Source organism: Eriocheir sinensis, chromosome 63 (assembly GCF_024679095.1).
Source record: "Eriocheir sinensis breed Jianghai 21 chromosome 63, ASM2467909v1, whole genome shotgun sequence".
Classification (NCBI taxonomy): Eukaryota; Metazoa; Arthropoda; class Malacostraca; order Decapoda; family Varunidae; genus Eriocheir; species Eriocheir sinensis.
The window spans coordinates 1,214,324-1,230,050 of record NC_066571.1 but is presented as its reverse complement, the minus strand read 5'-3'; the positions used below and the strand labels follow the sequence as shown (position 1 = coordinate 1,230,050).

Here is a 15,727-nt window from a genome sequence, read left to right as displayed (position 1 = left end):
GCAATTTTTTTTTTCCTGCTTCCCTTTTCAACAGTCAGTCTTTGTTATGTATCTTAGTCAATAACAAGGGCTACATATTGGTTAGGTTTAGTTTTGAGCTGAATTTCACTGTTATGTTGTCTGGCACACCTGAAGATTAAAGGTAATTGTTGAGTTGAGCTCCGCAGCTCCAAAAGATGACATTACACCTCCCTATCATAAGGGACTAAATCCATTATTAGGCCTTTCTCTTCTCTGTAATATTAAGTACTAGCTCTATCATATATTGGTTCAGGGACATGGATTTAGTCCCTTAACTATAATAAGGAGGTGTAATATCATATATTGGAGGCGCGGAGCTCAACTCAATAATTACCAGATTAAATTCTGTATAGGTAATTTTAGGTTTATGGATTTAAAACAATGCTCACCAGAAAAAGCACGACCTTTAGTCTGGAAAAAAATAAATATTGTCTTAGAAAGCGACTGCTGAGGTAAACTCATTATTAACCCTGCATTCTATTTGTTACTTCAGGACGGCCAGCAGTCCTTGAGGATACTAGTAATCCAGACTGGGCCCTAACACAGAACCTTGGTCATCGTAAAGTGTCCCAGGAATTGGTCGCCATCAGCTGTGCTCGGCATCAAAGGATCCAGGAGAGAAAGTTGAAGAAGGATAAGATGTTTTTGGCAGCGCAGACACTCATGGACACATAGGAATACACTCAACCTTGCAATGACGAAGTTCATGTTGGTAAGTGGTTATGTTGATATATGCCATCAACAAGTAGCCTGTTCCATGTTTTTTTTTTATGGAAATACAGACCTTTTCATAAAAAAAAACCATTCATATTACCATAAAATGTATTCTAATCCTTTTGGTTGGTGTAAGTTAAGAAACTTCTTCTAAAATGGGTATGAATTTTCACGGGTCAAAGTTGTCATGGGAGTGTATTACTATCTTCTCACAATCTTCTTACACCTTTCAGAACAACAGGAACAGCCATCGGCCAGACATTTCAGACAGAGAAGCAAACCATTCTGTCTAGACCAGCTGCCTGCCAGACAAACAGTAACAGTTGCAACTGTTGGCTGCCAAACAGACCTCACCCTAATGGAGATGACCATGTTTGATCAGCAGTATGAGGACTTGTACCAGTTATGAACAGAGGTGTATGAACTCCGTTCTACAGTAGGTGACTACAGTAACCTCAACCTCAGTAATGATGATGAAAAAGTACTTTGTTATGCAAGGCTGCCAAACTATGCTGTACTGATGTGCATTTTTAATTATGTTTGCCTTAATATTACCCATTCAATTAATTCAAAGCTATCCCCGTTTCAAGAATTTGTTATGTTTCTGATGCATCTTCGTTTAAACACATGCTTCCAGGATTTGGCCTACAGATTTAATGTATCTCTTTCAACTGTGTCAAGGATATTTTATAAGTGGGTAGGTGCAGCAGATACAAAATTAAGACATTCCATTGTTTGGCCTGGAAGAGAAGGGCTTAGGCTAGCAATGCCTGCATGCTTCCGCAGGAATTTTGGTGACAGAGTCTCTGTCATACTTGACTCTTTTGAAGTGACCTTGGCTACTCCTTCCTCCCTAATGGCCAAGGCAGCTACTTGGTCAAATTATAAACACAATAACACCATGAAATTCCTCATAGGCATTACTCCCACAGGATGCATATCATTCATATCTAGAGGTTGGGGTGGTAGGGTCAGTGACAAGACCATTACCGAGAAGTGTGGCATTTTAGAAAATTTGCTACCTGGTGCTATTGTGCTTGCTGATAGAGGGTTTGGAATCGAGGAAAGTGTAGGATTATACCATGCAAGCAAGTTTATATATTCCATCATTTACCAGGGGAAAATCTCAGTTGTCAGCCTTTGAAGTTGAAAATACTAGGAAAATTGCCAATGTAAGAATTCATGTAGAGAGAGTAATTGGGTTGGTTCGTCGTAAATATAAGATTTTTCAAGGTCCACTTCCAATAGAATTAGTAAAAGGTAATGACAGCAATGAGACTACGCTAGATAAAATAGTTAGGATATGTTGTGCACTTGTTAACTGTTGTCCAGGCATTGTACCAATGACTTCATGAATGTAATTTAATTACTTATTTGCTTAATATGTAATTTTTAATCTAGCCTTCTTCCCAACAAGTGGGATGGCAGATTAAATTAATTGGTAAATGTAATCCAATTAATTACATTATCCATTTTCATACAATAAAGTAAAAACAAAGATTGTTACTATAACCATATAGTGTCTCTTAGTAACCCTTTTTAATGGGGGAGGGGGGCCTATGGATAGAAGCCTTGACAGGCCTAATAAGACCCACTTTTTTTGTGTGTTAAGATGGCCCAAATGTAAATCATGGCATTAACAGTGACATACAGACTATCATTATCTCAATCAATTGGGGCATACGCTGGGGAGCACGTCGCCACATCCACCCTATGACGCCAGCCTCGGGGGTTCCTCTGGTCTAGTCTCCATGCAGGCCCCCTTCCCGTCCCAAGTACGTACCTCATGGCAAGTAATAGGTGTCGAATCAGTCTCATGCAATAATCGTTGATTTGACACAGTCATTCCAGCGATACCCTATGATCCTGCGTAGACACCCATTACCAAAGGCATCAATCCGCCTCTCCAAGTTGCTATTCAGTGTCCATGTCTCACAGCCATAGAGTAAGACAGGGAGCACAAGCGACTTGAAGATCTGGATCTTTGTCCTTCTGCACAGGTATTAACAATGCAATATACTCTGGCTGAGCGAGTCCATAATGCCGTGGGCCACATAAATCTGTCATAAGACTGCCTCACCACACGCTCGAAAAGACTGTACTGCTTCATCTAGCAAACCCCCAAACACCTGTACCTTGGTCTTAGCCCAGGAGACCATTATGAAATTACTAAAAGATGGGTTGAGAAATAAGACATACAAATAACTTTGCATCAGATTATATCAATATATTAATGTGGACTAGAGGAGGACTAAGGGCAACATATATACATTCAATGTAAATCATGGCAATAGCAGTGACATACAGACAATCATTCTGAATTTACTAAATAATGGGTTGAGAAGACGTACAAATAAATAACTTTGCATCAGAATATATTAACCCTCTAGCTCACAGTAAGTTTCCAGTAAGTTTCTCTTCCACTCACCATGCATCTCTCAGGCCCGACCAGCCTTTTTTTGCCGCCGCAAAACTCACATTCCAGTACGTATTTTACCATCACAGATATATCGTACCCCAATAAATTTGGTATCAATGGCTTCATAAAGACTTATATTAGAACATGCGCAAATAAAAATAAAGGAAAAAATATATATAAACAATAGAAACTCGTTTCAAGTCTCCTTATAGAGTATTGTAGACAATAAATCCTAAGTACCAACTCTTCCCCACTTGCTATCTCGAAATTTTGTGGGCCAACTTTTTTAGCCGAATATATGTTTCGAAGCGGACTTTAGTGTGGATTCTTATGGTATCCTAAAAATCTTCACACGTCTATTAGTTCCTGAGTTACACCAAGAAACCTGTATTTTTTCTTCTCCCGTCAGAGTAGGCTAACAACTAAAAATCACTCCACGCTCCTCATTTACGCTCCTTAGAAAGGTTGCCATATGTTACCATTAAGAAACTTATCCCAATAAATGACACTCCAAATTTGACGCACTTCCACCGAAAACTTAATTTTTAATCAATTTTTTTACTTTCATGACGCGTTTCGCGTCATCGTGCGCCAGGACCTTTTACCTTTGATGACGCGAAACGCGTCATCGTGCGCGAGAGGGTTAAGATATTACTGTGGACTAGAGGATGGCGATGACTATGGACTAGAGAAAACACTTATATTATACCTTCAAATACATTTTCATCTGAAATTTATTTATGTCTACAATTAGGGCAGTGCCATTTTCCTTTGGGCACTCTCTTCAGCTTCATACAGGAAATGTGAAACCAGCGAGTCGCACACATATTGTTGTCACACTGGATCATCCTACCATATTCATGCTGTCTACATGTGCACCATATTTCCTGAGCACCCTGAATATTACATAGACTCATATGTGACGGCCTACGTGTGTACACGGTAGCCAGGAGTTCTGGCAACACACCTGTTGACAAATATTTTGACTTTTGTGGTGATGGCCTCCCACAGCTGTTCATCAGGGACTACATTCTTTGAATAGACATGCTACTCAGCCAGGTGCCAACATTTCTTACCAGGATGAGCTCCACAGGCATGGAGCAACACATAGATATTATTGACAGGATACAGAATTTAGCCTGTTGTGTACAAATACATACTCTGTGCTTGGGTGTGGAACTAGGTGTGTCACTTCTAAATATGTTATAATTAGGGATTATTATGAATGAGTCAAATACGGAAGGTAACAGCCATGTTTCTGTTATTGCAGCAAAGTCAATCCTGTTCTCATCAATTAAGTGACACAGTAAATTAATCTTATTACTAAGGCTATTTACATTTACAAGAACAAAATTTAATTCTCTAAAGGGGCATGTGGGCGTTCCTCTCCATTATCTGGGCCAACACCAGGGCTCGGGGTTGGAGCAGTACCCACAGACTCCCCGGGCCCCTGTGCCTGTCCAGACTGACTCCTTTGAGAAGACTCTGTTCTCCTATTCGTAAGACTCTATTCGCAAGGCTCTGTCATCTAGCATATAACTCCTGCCTCTGAATATAAGTCAAGTTCCAGTTGATATAGATGTTGGAGAATTGATCACTATCTTTGAGGGATTTAGCTTCAAGCATTAAGTCAGTGCGAAGATCTTGGTTCGAGCACTTGACTCATTAAATTCCTTTCACTTGATTGAGACCATGCAAGTCTAGTAATGGAAACTGAGTTCCGAGAAAATACTCTGAAATTTGAGATAATGTGTTTTTAGCTTCTGTCAAGTTGGTAGCCATGATACCACGAAAAATTATGGAGTCTTTAAGTTTGCATCTCTCCTCAATTTCAACAATCTCCTTCCTGATTATAAGACTAAGATCTTGAGATTCTGTTGGAGGGTTTCCCCAAACACCAGTGCCAGCTATGGCCTGGCTAAGCCCAGCATTAGCTTGACAACTGGCGCTGCCATGGGTGCAAGGCCTGACCGCAACCGACACCTGGTCAGTCAAGACAGTAACCTGCTCAGATAAAGCCTTAACAGAAGTACAAAGCAAAGGGCCCTAACAGTCTCATGGAGCTGCTTAGGGCAAGGTTGTTACTACCACTGTCCCCAGTGCACCTGCCTCCCCCACCAACACCACGAGCCCCGCCGGAATTCACAACTCTGCATCCAGTACAGATAAACAGTAAAGCATCTCCACCCTCTTTTAATGACTGTATAATTGACTGGGCAGACCCGTACAGAGGAGTCCTGAAACCATAGGGGGCACTTATCACAGCCTATGCAACTGTCATCCATGTTACCTCTACACAATCCACAGTATCTATCATCACTACCATCAGCATTAATATTTGCAGTAGCAGAGGCACTTGAAACAATATTATTAGAGTTGGTCTTACGATTGGACCTCCCGCCCCCCCGGCCTCATCATCGTGAAAACAATCATTATCTATGATATAAGGATCTACATTTCCTATAACAGATATTATTTCATCATATCTGTGTGCTGCAGCCACTGGAAGCTGGTAATAATACGAGGAGTGGTCTCTAAACACAGCGCCTGAAACAAGCCGTGGACCCAAACAACAAAATGTAAACACACTCAGCTGATAGAGTCTGGTGCATTGTGGGAAATATGTGACGTAGGTGCAAGGAACCTATATATTACGCATGTTTGTAGCTTATATAAAAATAACTCCTTACAAAACTGAATGTTTCTGCTGTTTGATGATCATCAAAATAACTCCTTACGAAACTGAATGTGTTTTTTGCCATTATATGCACAAAAAAAGCTTTTGTAAACACAATATAATTATGGAATATATACACATATTAGGCTACATATTATGCATGTTTGTAGCTCATATAAAAATACCTCCTTACAAAACTGAATGACTTTTCTGCCTCTCCTCGAACAGGGCTCTTATTACCGCTGTTATTCAAATTTCCCTTATACGGTGGCTTAGCGCGCTCTCTTAGATTAGGGGTAGAGGAGCAGGGGCCTGCTGGTGCGCTCCCTTCCTCCACGTATCCGGACAAGGGGAAATCATTCTCAGCATGTCTCTCCATCATAGTGGTCTGTAGTGCTCTGGGAGGTGGCGTGAAATGTAGGACAGGGATTGCCATCAACCACTGGACACAATAATTACATCACGGGAGTACAATTCTTGGCGGGACAGCAGAGGGCGGGAACTCCCGCCACCCGACGCTCTCCGCCCGAATGGGAATTCCCGTCACCCGACACGCACAGGTTAAGGGTCGAAAAACTGCAAAAAATATTCTTCGAATTCCACTTCAAATTGCACATATCCATCTTGGAACAACCCCAATTAATGTGTAATTAAATAATATTAATTGGCATAAAGATAAATTTTTTTTTTTTTTGTGAAACGGATTCCTTAAACTCCTAAACCGAGGCATGACTGTAATTTTACATACAAAAATTTCCGACACATATAATTTAATCGTATATCTGAATTCTATCACACTTATGCTATGCATTAAGGGGGCCGACATGGGGAAAAACAAAGAAAATCGGTCAAAAATGAAAACCTGAAGAAAAAATCCTCAGCTGCGTATGCCCTAATCTAATTACAAAGTTTTTCATTAAAATTTGCATTACTTTTTTTCTTATGGGTGTATAATGGACCCCCCATGCATCAAACTTGACATTATGATATGTACTGGGCATGTAATACATTGATTATTGCAATTATTTTCGAGAAACATGTTACCCTGTTAGTGACATCTGGCATTTATCCTTCTCTATACCACGGCTCACACACACATACAGCCTCAGGGCCCATCTGATCTTATCAGAATGAGGCTGCGCTGCTTTGCCCTCCTGATATACTCCCCAGGCCCCAACCGCGTCATGCTTCCGGGCTGTTCCTGGCATTTCTGAGAATTGGACGGCAATCTAAGAAGTATATGCATCTTGTAGAAGCAAAACAGAACATAAAACATGAGAAAAAGACAGCAGAGGTCACAGTCGAAGACAGAGGTTTAGCAAGTGCCGCACCCAGACCACACTCACCAACCTTGCCACCTCCCACCTCTGGCTCTTCTGACCCGTCGACCACATGCACCACTCCTGCTGCACAAACAACGCCCACAACACCTCGCTATGACCTACGAAGAACATTACTGGAAGAAGATCCGGAAAACAAGACTCAAGCGAAGAAGAATGTATAGTAAAAGGCAAGAAACAACAAGAGAAATATTGTCCACCCAATGCTTGTGTGGCGACGATTACAATGTTCAGTTTTCACCAGATGGTTTTGAGACTGTCATTGACCTACACTGTGAGGCTGTAATGAAAAGATCACCTCAACACCTGCACTATGTAAATCATCCGCACAACTACGTTCTCCGCTCTACAGAAGAAATGTCGCCGCAGTACACCAGTCAGTCATAGAAGATTTTGGATATGTTGGCTTACGAAGATTACAAGGGTTATATGGCATGCCTGTAGTGGGTAATAATAAATATTACAGGCATATGAAATATCTTTATCAAGAAATGGAAGACTTTTTCACTGTGAAGCAGAAAATAGTGTATGAGGCTATCCACCGGCACTGCATGCAACACATGGACACTGTTCCTGATAAAGATGGAAGACTCAGCATCGACATTTCCTACGATGGCTTGTGGATGAAGAGAGGGCATACTTCACAGATTAGCATGGGAGTCATCACTGAAGTTTCCACTGGCTTTGTCGTTGATAATGAGGTGCTGAACAAGTTTTGCCAAATGTGCAGCATCAAAGAAGGACAACTGAAAGATGGAAAAATTTCTGAAGAAGAATTCAATGTCTGGAGGACCCTGCACGACGAAGAATGCGCCAAGAACTATGAGGGATCATCAGCAGCCATGGAACAAGAAGCAGCACTGAGGATGTTTGCAAGATCAGAGTCCCTAGGCTTCAGATACAGAAATATGGTTAGTGATGGTCACAAAATTGGAATGCATAAGTCACGTTCAGAAGAGGAAGGAAACACGACAGAGGAAGCTGGGAGATGAAGACAGAGTGGAGACTGTAACATAGACTGGAATAAGAAGGAGACTGAGTACCCTGGGTGAAAAGAACAAAGTGTCTGACACCACCATTGCTACCCTGACATCATACTAAGGAAGAGCAATAAGAAGCAATACAGTAAAACCCCGATTATCCGAAAGCGGATTATCCGAAAGCGGATTATCCGAAATTGATCTGGATAATGCGATTAATTTTTTTTTTCTATACTAAAACGTTATAAAACATCAAAAATAAATAAAAGTAACTACATATGTACTATATTAACACATTTAAAATTGATAAGAACAGTTAAAAATGAATATGCTTTCTAATACGTATTGCCGAAATAGCTTGTAACGAATAGATCAATGTATTAGACAAAAAACATTAAACAAACTCTCAACAACACCACGTCTGCACCTTCGCCCCAGCAAGGACGTAGGTGCGGCGAACGAACAAACTACTGCACGACTACTCTCACACCGTACTCTCAAGACAATGACACAAACACGACTCCCCTCTCCACTCCATGCCACATTCCCTTCCAACATACGAGTTAAAGCGATAATATGAGTCATCATACTGTGTCTCCACCTGCACGATGCATCAAGGTCACACTTGCAAGCTTGCACAACCATTCACAATCGCACTCTGCAACATTCACAATTCAGATCTGCAACGCTCACAAGTATCAACATACACTGGTCCAGACAAGGAGACACACAGACAAACATACAATAAAACATTTACATCACATGTTTTAAGCATACTACTTTGTTTAGCGTAGCGTGTGTTTGTTTGGTTTCATTGTTTACATCGTCAGTCGGCGGCAGTCGCGTCACACACTTCACACTTCACTTCACACTTTTAGATAAAAAGCAGCAGCGACAGCATCCTCATCCATCCTGGCTAATGGTCTGTCCATACTAGCTACATGTGTTCTAATGAGAAAATAAGAACCAAGGTGCAAGATCAAAGTGATATTCATCCAAACGAGAAAGCAAGACACAATGCCGACGATCAAACTGGCGGCGATCAAAATGGCGGCCATAAATCCGGATTATCCGAAAAATCGGCTTATCCGAAAGAGGCTTCCCCCCTTCCATTTCGGATAATCGGGGTTTTACTGTATAAATAAACCATCGGTGGAAATGCAGAAAGCAGTCATGGCCACATTCCATCATGTGTTTAGCACCAAGACTCCTCAAACTATATTTAGCATTAGTTAGACCTCATCTTGACTATGCGGTTCAGTTCTGGTCACCTTACAATAGAATGGATATCAAAATGTTAGAATCGGTGCAGAGGAGGGTGACTAAGATGATTCAGAGGTTAAGAAACTTGCCATACGAGGAAACACTCAAACAGTTAAACTTGCATTCTCTAGAAAGGCGAAGGGTGCGTGGAGACATGATCGAGGTTTATAAATGGATGAAGGGCTTTAACCCTTTCATTGCTAAACGCTTGCAGCGGGCGTTAGGCATATCTGCTGGTGGCGCTAAACGCTCGCTGCGAGCTCCACCCGCACTCAAATCTCCCGCGTATGAGTGTGTTCCAACACTAATTCTCACAACACAGGATTGCCAATTGAGTGGGTTCTTCACTAAATTTGGTGGAAAATCATATCAGCCCAGTGCGGCAAATCTACGGACAAGTAACTGGTGGATGTTCTTGTCCAATATAGCGGCATTTTTGCATAGCTTCACCTATCACCTGACTGATTCTTTGACCAAATAGTTGTAAATATTGCAGTTGGCAATACTCCCTTGCCAGAGTCTGAAAAAGAGATGTCCGCAGTTACCTCAATATGGCTGATCATCCCGCACGCACCGACGTAAGTGTTAACATTCAACACTCCCTGAACGTGCATGTACGTTTGCAAGAGAGGCATACATAACCGACTCCTATAGATCTGGACCTCCTCTTTCCAGTGGTGTTTTTGGTTTTTAGCTGTGATGAATAGTTTTTGAGATACAGAGGTTAAAAGAACCCCCCCATTGGGCTCCCTGACTGCGCCTGAGGGGATAGTCGCGTCCAGACTGCGCGCAAGGAAAGGGTTAATAAGGGGGATATTCATAAGGTTTTGTTGGTAAGAAAACCGGGTAGGACACGAAGTAATAGGTTTAAACTGGATAAATTCAGATTCAACAGGGACATAGGCAAAAATTGGTTTACTAACAGAGTGGTGGATGAGTGGAATAGGCTTAGCAGTCATGTGGTGAGTGCCAATACAATTGTCACATTCAAAAATAGATTAGATAAATTCATGGACAGCGATATTAGGTGGGGTTAGATACACGGGAGCTACACGGGAGATTAGGTTCAGAGGAGCTGCCTCGTACAGGCCTACCGGCAGACTCCTACATTCTTATTTTCTTATGTTAAGACACATCCACGCCATGCATGGACTTTGCCAGCAGGGAGAAAACTCATGGTGCAACTACCAAGCTGCACTCACAAAAGGAGAAGAAAGAGAGAAGATCAAATTCAAAAGGTCATCTTTAGTAATAAATCTTGATGCAGAGAGTGAGGAAAAGGTCAGACAAGTTTATGAGTCCCTGGCAACTAAAGATCTACTGGAGCGATGCGTTCGGGGGCTTGCTCAGAACGCGAATGAAAGCTTCCATTCAAAGATCTGGAAAAGATGTCAAAAAGTCAAGTTTGCTGGAGCATCAAGAGCCCAATTTGTTTCCCAAATCACCTTCCTTCACTATAATTTTGGATACAACAAAGTAAATTTCTTGGAACATCTTGGAATAAAATCAACAGCCCTCAACTATTCACTTGAAATTCAAGAAAAAAGATACTAAAAAGAAAAGCATGAGGAAGAGATCCAAGAACATCAAAGAGGAGAAGAAAGAGGTGACATTATGATCCAGGAGCATTCTGAAACAAACCTGGCAACAATGAGTAGCTTGGCATCTATGACACCCCTCCTTTGTGAGCTAGTACCCCACCTCAAGCTGAGGCAGGGGGGGGGACCAGGAGCCTTACAGACATATAATATTTTATGCCTGGACTTTAAAATATATGACTGAACATGAAGATATATCTTTTTATATATCATTACAAATAAATGAAAGGATAAATGACATGATATCACTGCGCCATGTTTGAATGTTCTGCATTCAAAACTTTACCTGCTGTATCTCAAAATGTTAGTTATGTACCTTTGAACTTCAATTTCTCCTCCATTTTTCAACCGATTTCAATGAAACCAACAACAAAACCTTGCCTAGACTTGTAAGAATCAATCTATAGCGAGTTTTTTTCTTGTAGATGAAGTGACTGAATTATGGTGTATTTATGTCAGAATTTTTAGGGGGAAATTATGACCATGAAAGTTTGAAAATTTATATTCCTTAACCCTCTTGCGCACCGTGATGCCAATGTGGGGAAATTTTTTTTTAGGGCCAAAGTGCACCGTGACACCATTGGTGTCAATTTGAACAAAAATATTACTTTTAAATAGTTATATTCACTCCAATCGCGTCATTTTTTGTTTGATGGTAAGTTTCCTCACCCTCTCCGAAATGAGCTGATTGGCAACACTCTCCGTGTGCACAGATTTAAGCGCGGTTGAGAAAACCAAGACAGTTTCCGGTCACTCTCTCATCAGTGGGCTGTGGGCTTTAAACTTTTTGGTGGGTTTCCGTGCGCCCATGCGGCCCACCACATAACCGTGATAATAGTGTTATATAGTGCAATACAGTGATTTTTTTGGGGTGTAATTTGTATTCTATTCTCTCTACAGGCAGTAGCGTATTATATTTTGTGAATTACGTAAGGACGCAAATACATAATGGCACGGAGTACATACTCAGACAGTGCAAGTAGTGGTGAGAGTGTTACAGAAAGCATTCCCCACTTTGCGAGAGAAAGTGATGAGCGAAAAACTTAGATTCAGAAGGAAATGAAGGCATGGAATGGGGCAGCATGGGGGACAGAAGTCATACTTCCATCCCCGCTAGACCCGCTCCCTCCTCCCCTACTAGATATTTTTACTTTTCTGCAAATATTTCATGGTGCTAATTGTTCGATTGGAGATTTGAAGGAACCATAAGAATCCTGATAAAATTCTGCTATTATAAATACATCTACCTTGAAAAGTTGACCCACAAAGTTTTTAGTTATGGAGGTGAAAACATGACCTAAGTAGAAAAATTGTTAATGTGCACTTTATTCCATGTCTATAAATGGTCCTATGAATTACTATTATTATTTCTTTATTGATTCATGAAAAACTACAACAAATAAGGAAGCCATTGATATATTATGTATAATGATAAATGCAGGTTTGGGGGAAGAAAGTAGCTGAGAAACAAATTTTTTCGGCGCGCCAAAAAACTGCCTCGACCAGCGAGAGAACCGATGTTTGAAATGAGCGGGGAAAAGAAAACTTATTGAAACTTATGGTGCGCGAGAGGGTTAAACTACTGATTACTGATACAATTTTTCACTATACTTTCATTGGCCTAAACATGGTTCTTGTACTATGATAATTATTCTCATGTAGAGCAATTATCATAGTAGAAATAGCCTTTTCAAAAAAACTTCAAATTTTCCAAAAAGTTATTGGTAAAAAATGGAAAGGTAATAGATAGATTTTTTTTTTTGGGGCTAAATCTTATGCATAGGGTGTCCTTTACGTCTGGTATATAAGTCATGACAATAACCCATTGAATAAGAATAAAAATGGTAAAAAATGGCCGCTCCCCTTAAACACTTGAACTTCACAAGTGTATACTGTGATAGTTATAACTTGCATGATTTATGATTAAAAATGAAGAAAATAGTGAGGATTGGGAATCAGTGGCCCCTTCACAGCTGAATGAAATGTTCCCAATCTCTTGTCTCTATGGCAATGCTGGTAACAGCATAGTCGCCGAGAAACATGGATTTGAGTCGGAAATGCCTTCACGTACCTTTACATGAGCAGAATTTTTTTTTAAGGTTGTGTTATTTTTGTGACTTTGCCGGTCTGGACCAATAATTTTTAGATTGCATTTTTGAGCTTCTACTGGTGAAAGGGTAGAAATGATTAGCACTACTGTACCAAACTGTTGTGGCCTCCTCACCTGTCTCCATTATTTAGTTCCTTCCACAATGATGTCTGAAGTGTGGGAGAGAAAAAGTCATTCCTTTCTGTGATGGCAAAGTCATCCTCCTCCATCTCCAACTTGACTTATTAACAACTGAGGCAATTTTGTTGGCATCAATTTTCAGCACCAAACAGTTCTGCAAATATATTAAAAAAGTTGATGCTAGAGAAAATACAACAATAAAATAACAACAACAGCAATAATAGCTAATAATAATAACAATAATAATACAGTCAAACCAGTTTGAGTCAGCATTTTTTGAGTTGGAATTCGGGATCAGTCAGTACATAAGGAATATTGAATTAAATAAATAATCTATGAATGTTTAATACGTTTGAAAAAGCAGCCTATTACAGATCCTACCTAAGCAAAGCAGTATGCTATTGTTCCATACAGCAGGGCCTCACCAACATCTAATTGGTACCTGAAAACTCTTTATTAGCAAGAATGTTTTTTGTGTGACATTGAAACAGTAAAGTCTCACATTTGGTGTGTTTGGATTTGGTGGATTCACATTTGGTGACACCAATCATTCGCTACCCTGATTTTCATTTGGGAACCATATTCTCTCCCCAGCAAATAGTAAAGTGGATTTGGAGACCACAGTCCTGCATTTGACAAGTGTTTCCCAATAGTAAATGCATGTTAACTATTACTGCTGTATTTCCTTGACAAAAGACTTTCAGTGATATACATTTATGATCTCAGTTTTCAGTTGCTTGGCTGCCATGTTGATGTTGTTGAGCCAGCTGATGGAGCAGTCGTGAGTGATGACCTCTGCTGCATGTGACATCTTGTTGAGTGCCACCTATCATTCCTGCCAGTATAGCCCCCTGCCATCTACTTAGTTCAATATGGCGTTAAAGCTCTCTACAAGTGCTGGAAGGAGTGAAGGGAGGTATGCGGACAAAGATAAACCTGACAGTGGCAAAAAAAGGAGCCAAATGGCAAATACAGCAAAACCCCAACTATCCGGCCCCTGGGTATCCGAAAACCCCAATTATCTGGCCCCTGGGTATCTGAAAACCCCAAGTATCCGGCCCCTGGGTATCCGAAAACCCCAATTATCTGGCCCCTGGGTATCTGAAAACCCCAAGTATCCGGCCCCTGGGTATCCGAAAACCCCAATTATCTGGCCCCTGGGTATCTGAAAACCCCAAGTATCCGGCCCCTGGGTATCCGAAAACCCCAATTATCTGGCCCCTAGGTATCTGAAAACCCCAAGTATCCGGCCCCTGGGTATCCGAAAACCCCAATTATCTGGCCCCTGGGTATCTGAAAACCCCAAGTATCCGGCCCCTGGGTATCCGAAAACCCCAATTATCTGGCCCCTAGGTATCTGAAAACCCCAAGTATCCGGCCCCTGGGTATCCGAAAACCCCAACTATCTGGCCCCTAGGTATCCGAAAACCCCAACTATCCAGCCCCTGGGTATCCGAAAACCCCAACTATCCAGCCCCTAGGTATCCGAAATCCCCAACTATCCATCCCCTAGGTATCCGAAATCCCCAACTATCCAGCCCCTGGGTATCCGAAATCCCCAACTATCCAGCCCCTGGGTATCCGAAATCCCCAACTATCCAGCCCCTAGGTATCCGAAATCCCCAACTATCCATCCCCTGGGTATCCGAAAACCCCAACTATCCAGCCCCTAGGTATCTGAAATCCCCAACTATCCATCCCCTGGGTATCCGAAAACCCCAACTATCCAGCCCCTGGGTATCCAAAAACCCTAAGTATCCGGCAAAAATCTGTCTGGTCATAAATAAAAGAAATTGAGAAAATTGAGAAAAAAATATGAAAATCTGACCTGCATAAACTTTGAAATACCTGTGCTGTGAGGTTGTTTACATTAACCCCTTCACTACGGCTGGGCGAAAACAGCACCCCGCGCCGTATCCGAGATTGCCGCGCGCGCCAAATTTCAAATGCCGCTGTTGAATATAACAAGTTTTGAGCCATAAACTCAACAAAATCATCATGTATTTATAAGAAAACATGCAAAATTAAATGGTGCATGTAAAGAAACTCACTATGGCCGGGTGAAAACAGCGCCCTATGCCGCATCCAGGATCGCTGTGCGCGCCAAATTTCGAATGTCACTTTGGAATGTAACAAGTTTTCAGCCATAAACTCAACATAATCATCATGTATTATATATGAAAACATGCATAATCAAATGGTGCACATAAAGAAGCATAAATTAATTGATCATTCTGAGATGTAAGCATAAATATAAAGATAAAATGACTCATGTATTGGCTAAAGCGAGCCAGGACGCAGTATGCGTGTCCTCAGATATGGTACAGGGCACGCAAGGACGCAGTATATGCGTCCTCGTACTGAAGGGGTTAATTTACTGCCATCACACCCTACCCTCAAGGAGTCTGGGGAGCACTCTAGAATCTTCACCTCCACGACAGTATCCCTCCCTCAACAAGTTATGCTCCCCAACCAAATGATTCAC

The 15,727-nt window shown here is 41.3% G+C and overlaps 1 protein-coding gene across 12 annotated transcripts in view; it reads right to left on the bottom strand.

The window, feature by feature from the left end:
• LOC126986811 (uncharacterized) overlaps positions 1-15,727 on the bottom strand; it is a 108,987-nt gene that overhangs the window by 50,062 nt on the left and 43,198 nt on the right. For 9 of the 12 annotated variants that reach the window (XM_050843183.1, XM_050843178.1, XM_050843185.1 and 6 more), the window contains one exon: positions 13,237-13,396. The exons of 1 other annotated variant lie outside the window; for it this stretch is intronic. In XM_050843183.1, the coding sequence (XP_050699140.1) occupies positions 13,237-13,331 (95 nt within the window). In that variant the 5' untranslated portion in view covers positions 13,332-13,396. Of the gene's footprint in view, positions 1-13,236; positions 13,397-15,070; positions 15,195-15,727 lie in introns of all 12 variants that reach the window. 2 more of the 12 variants (XM_050843182.1, XM_050843180.1) reach the window with 2 other exon arrangements.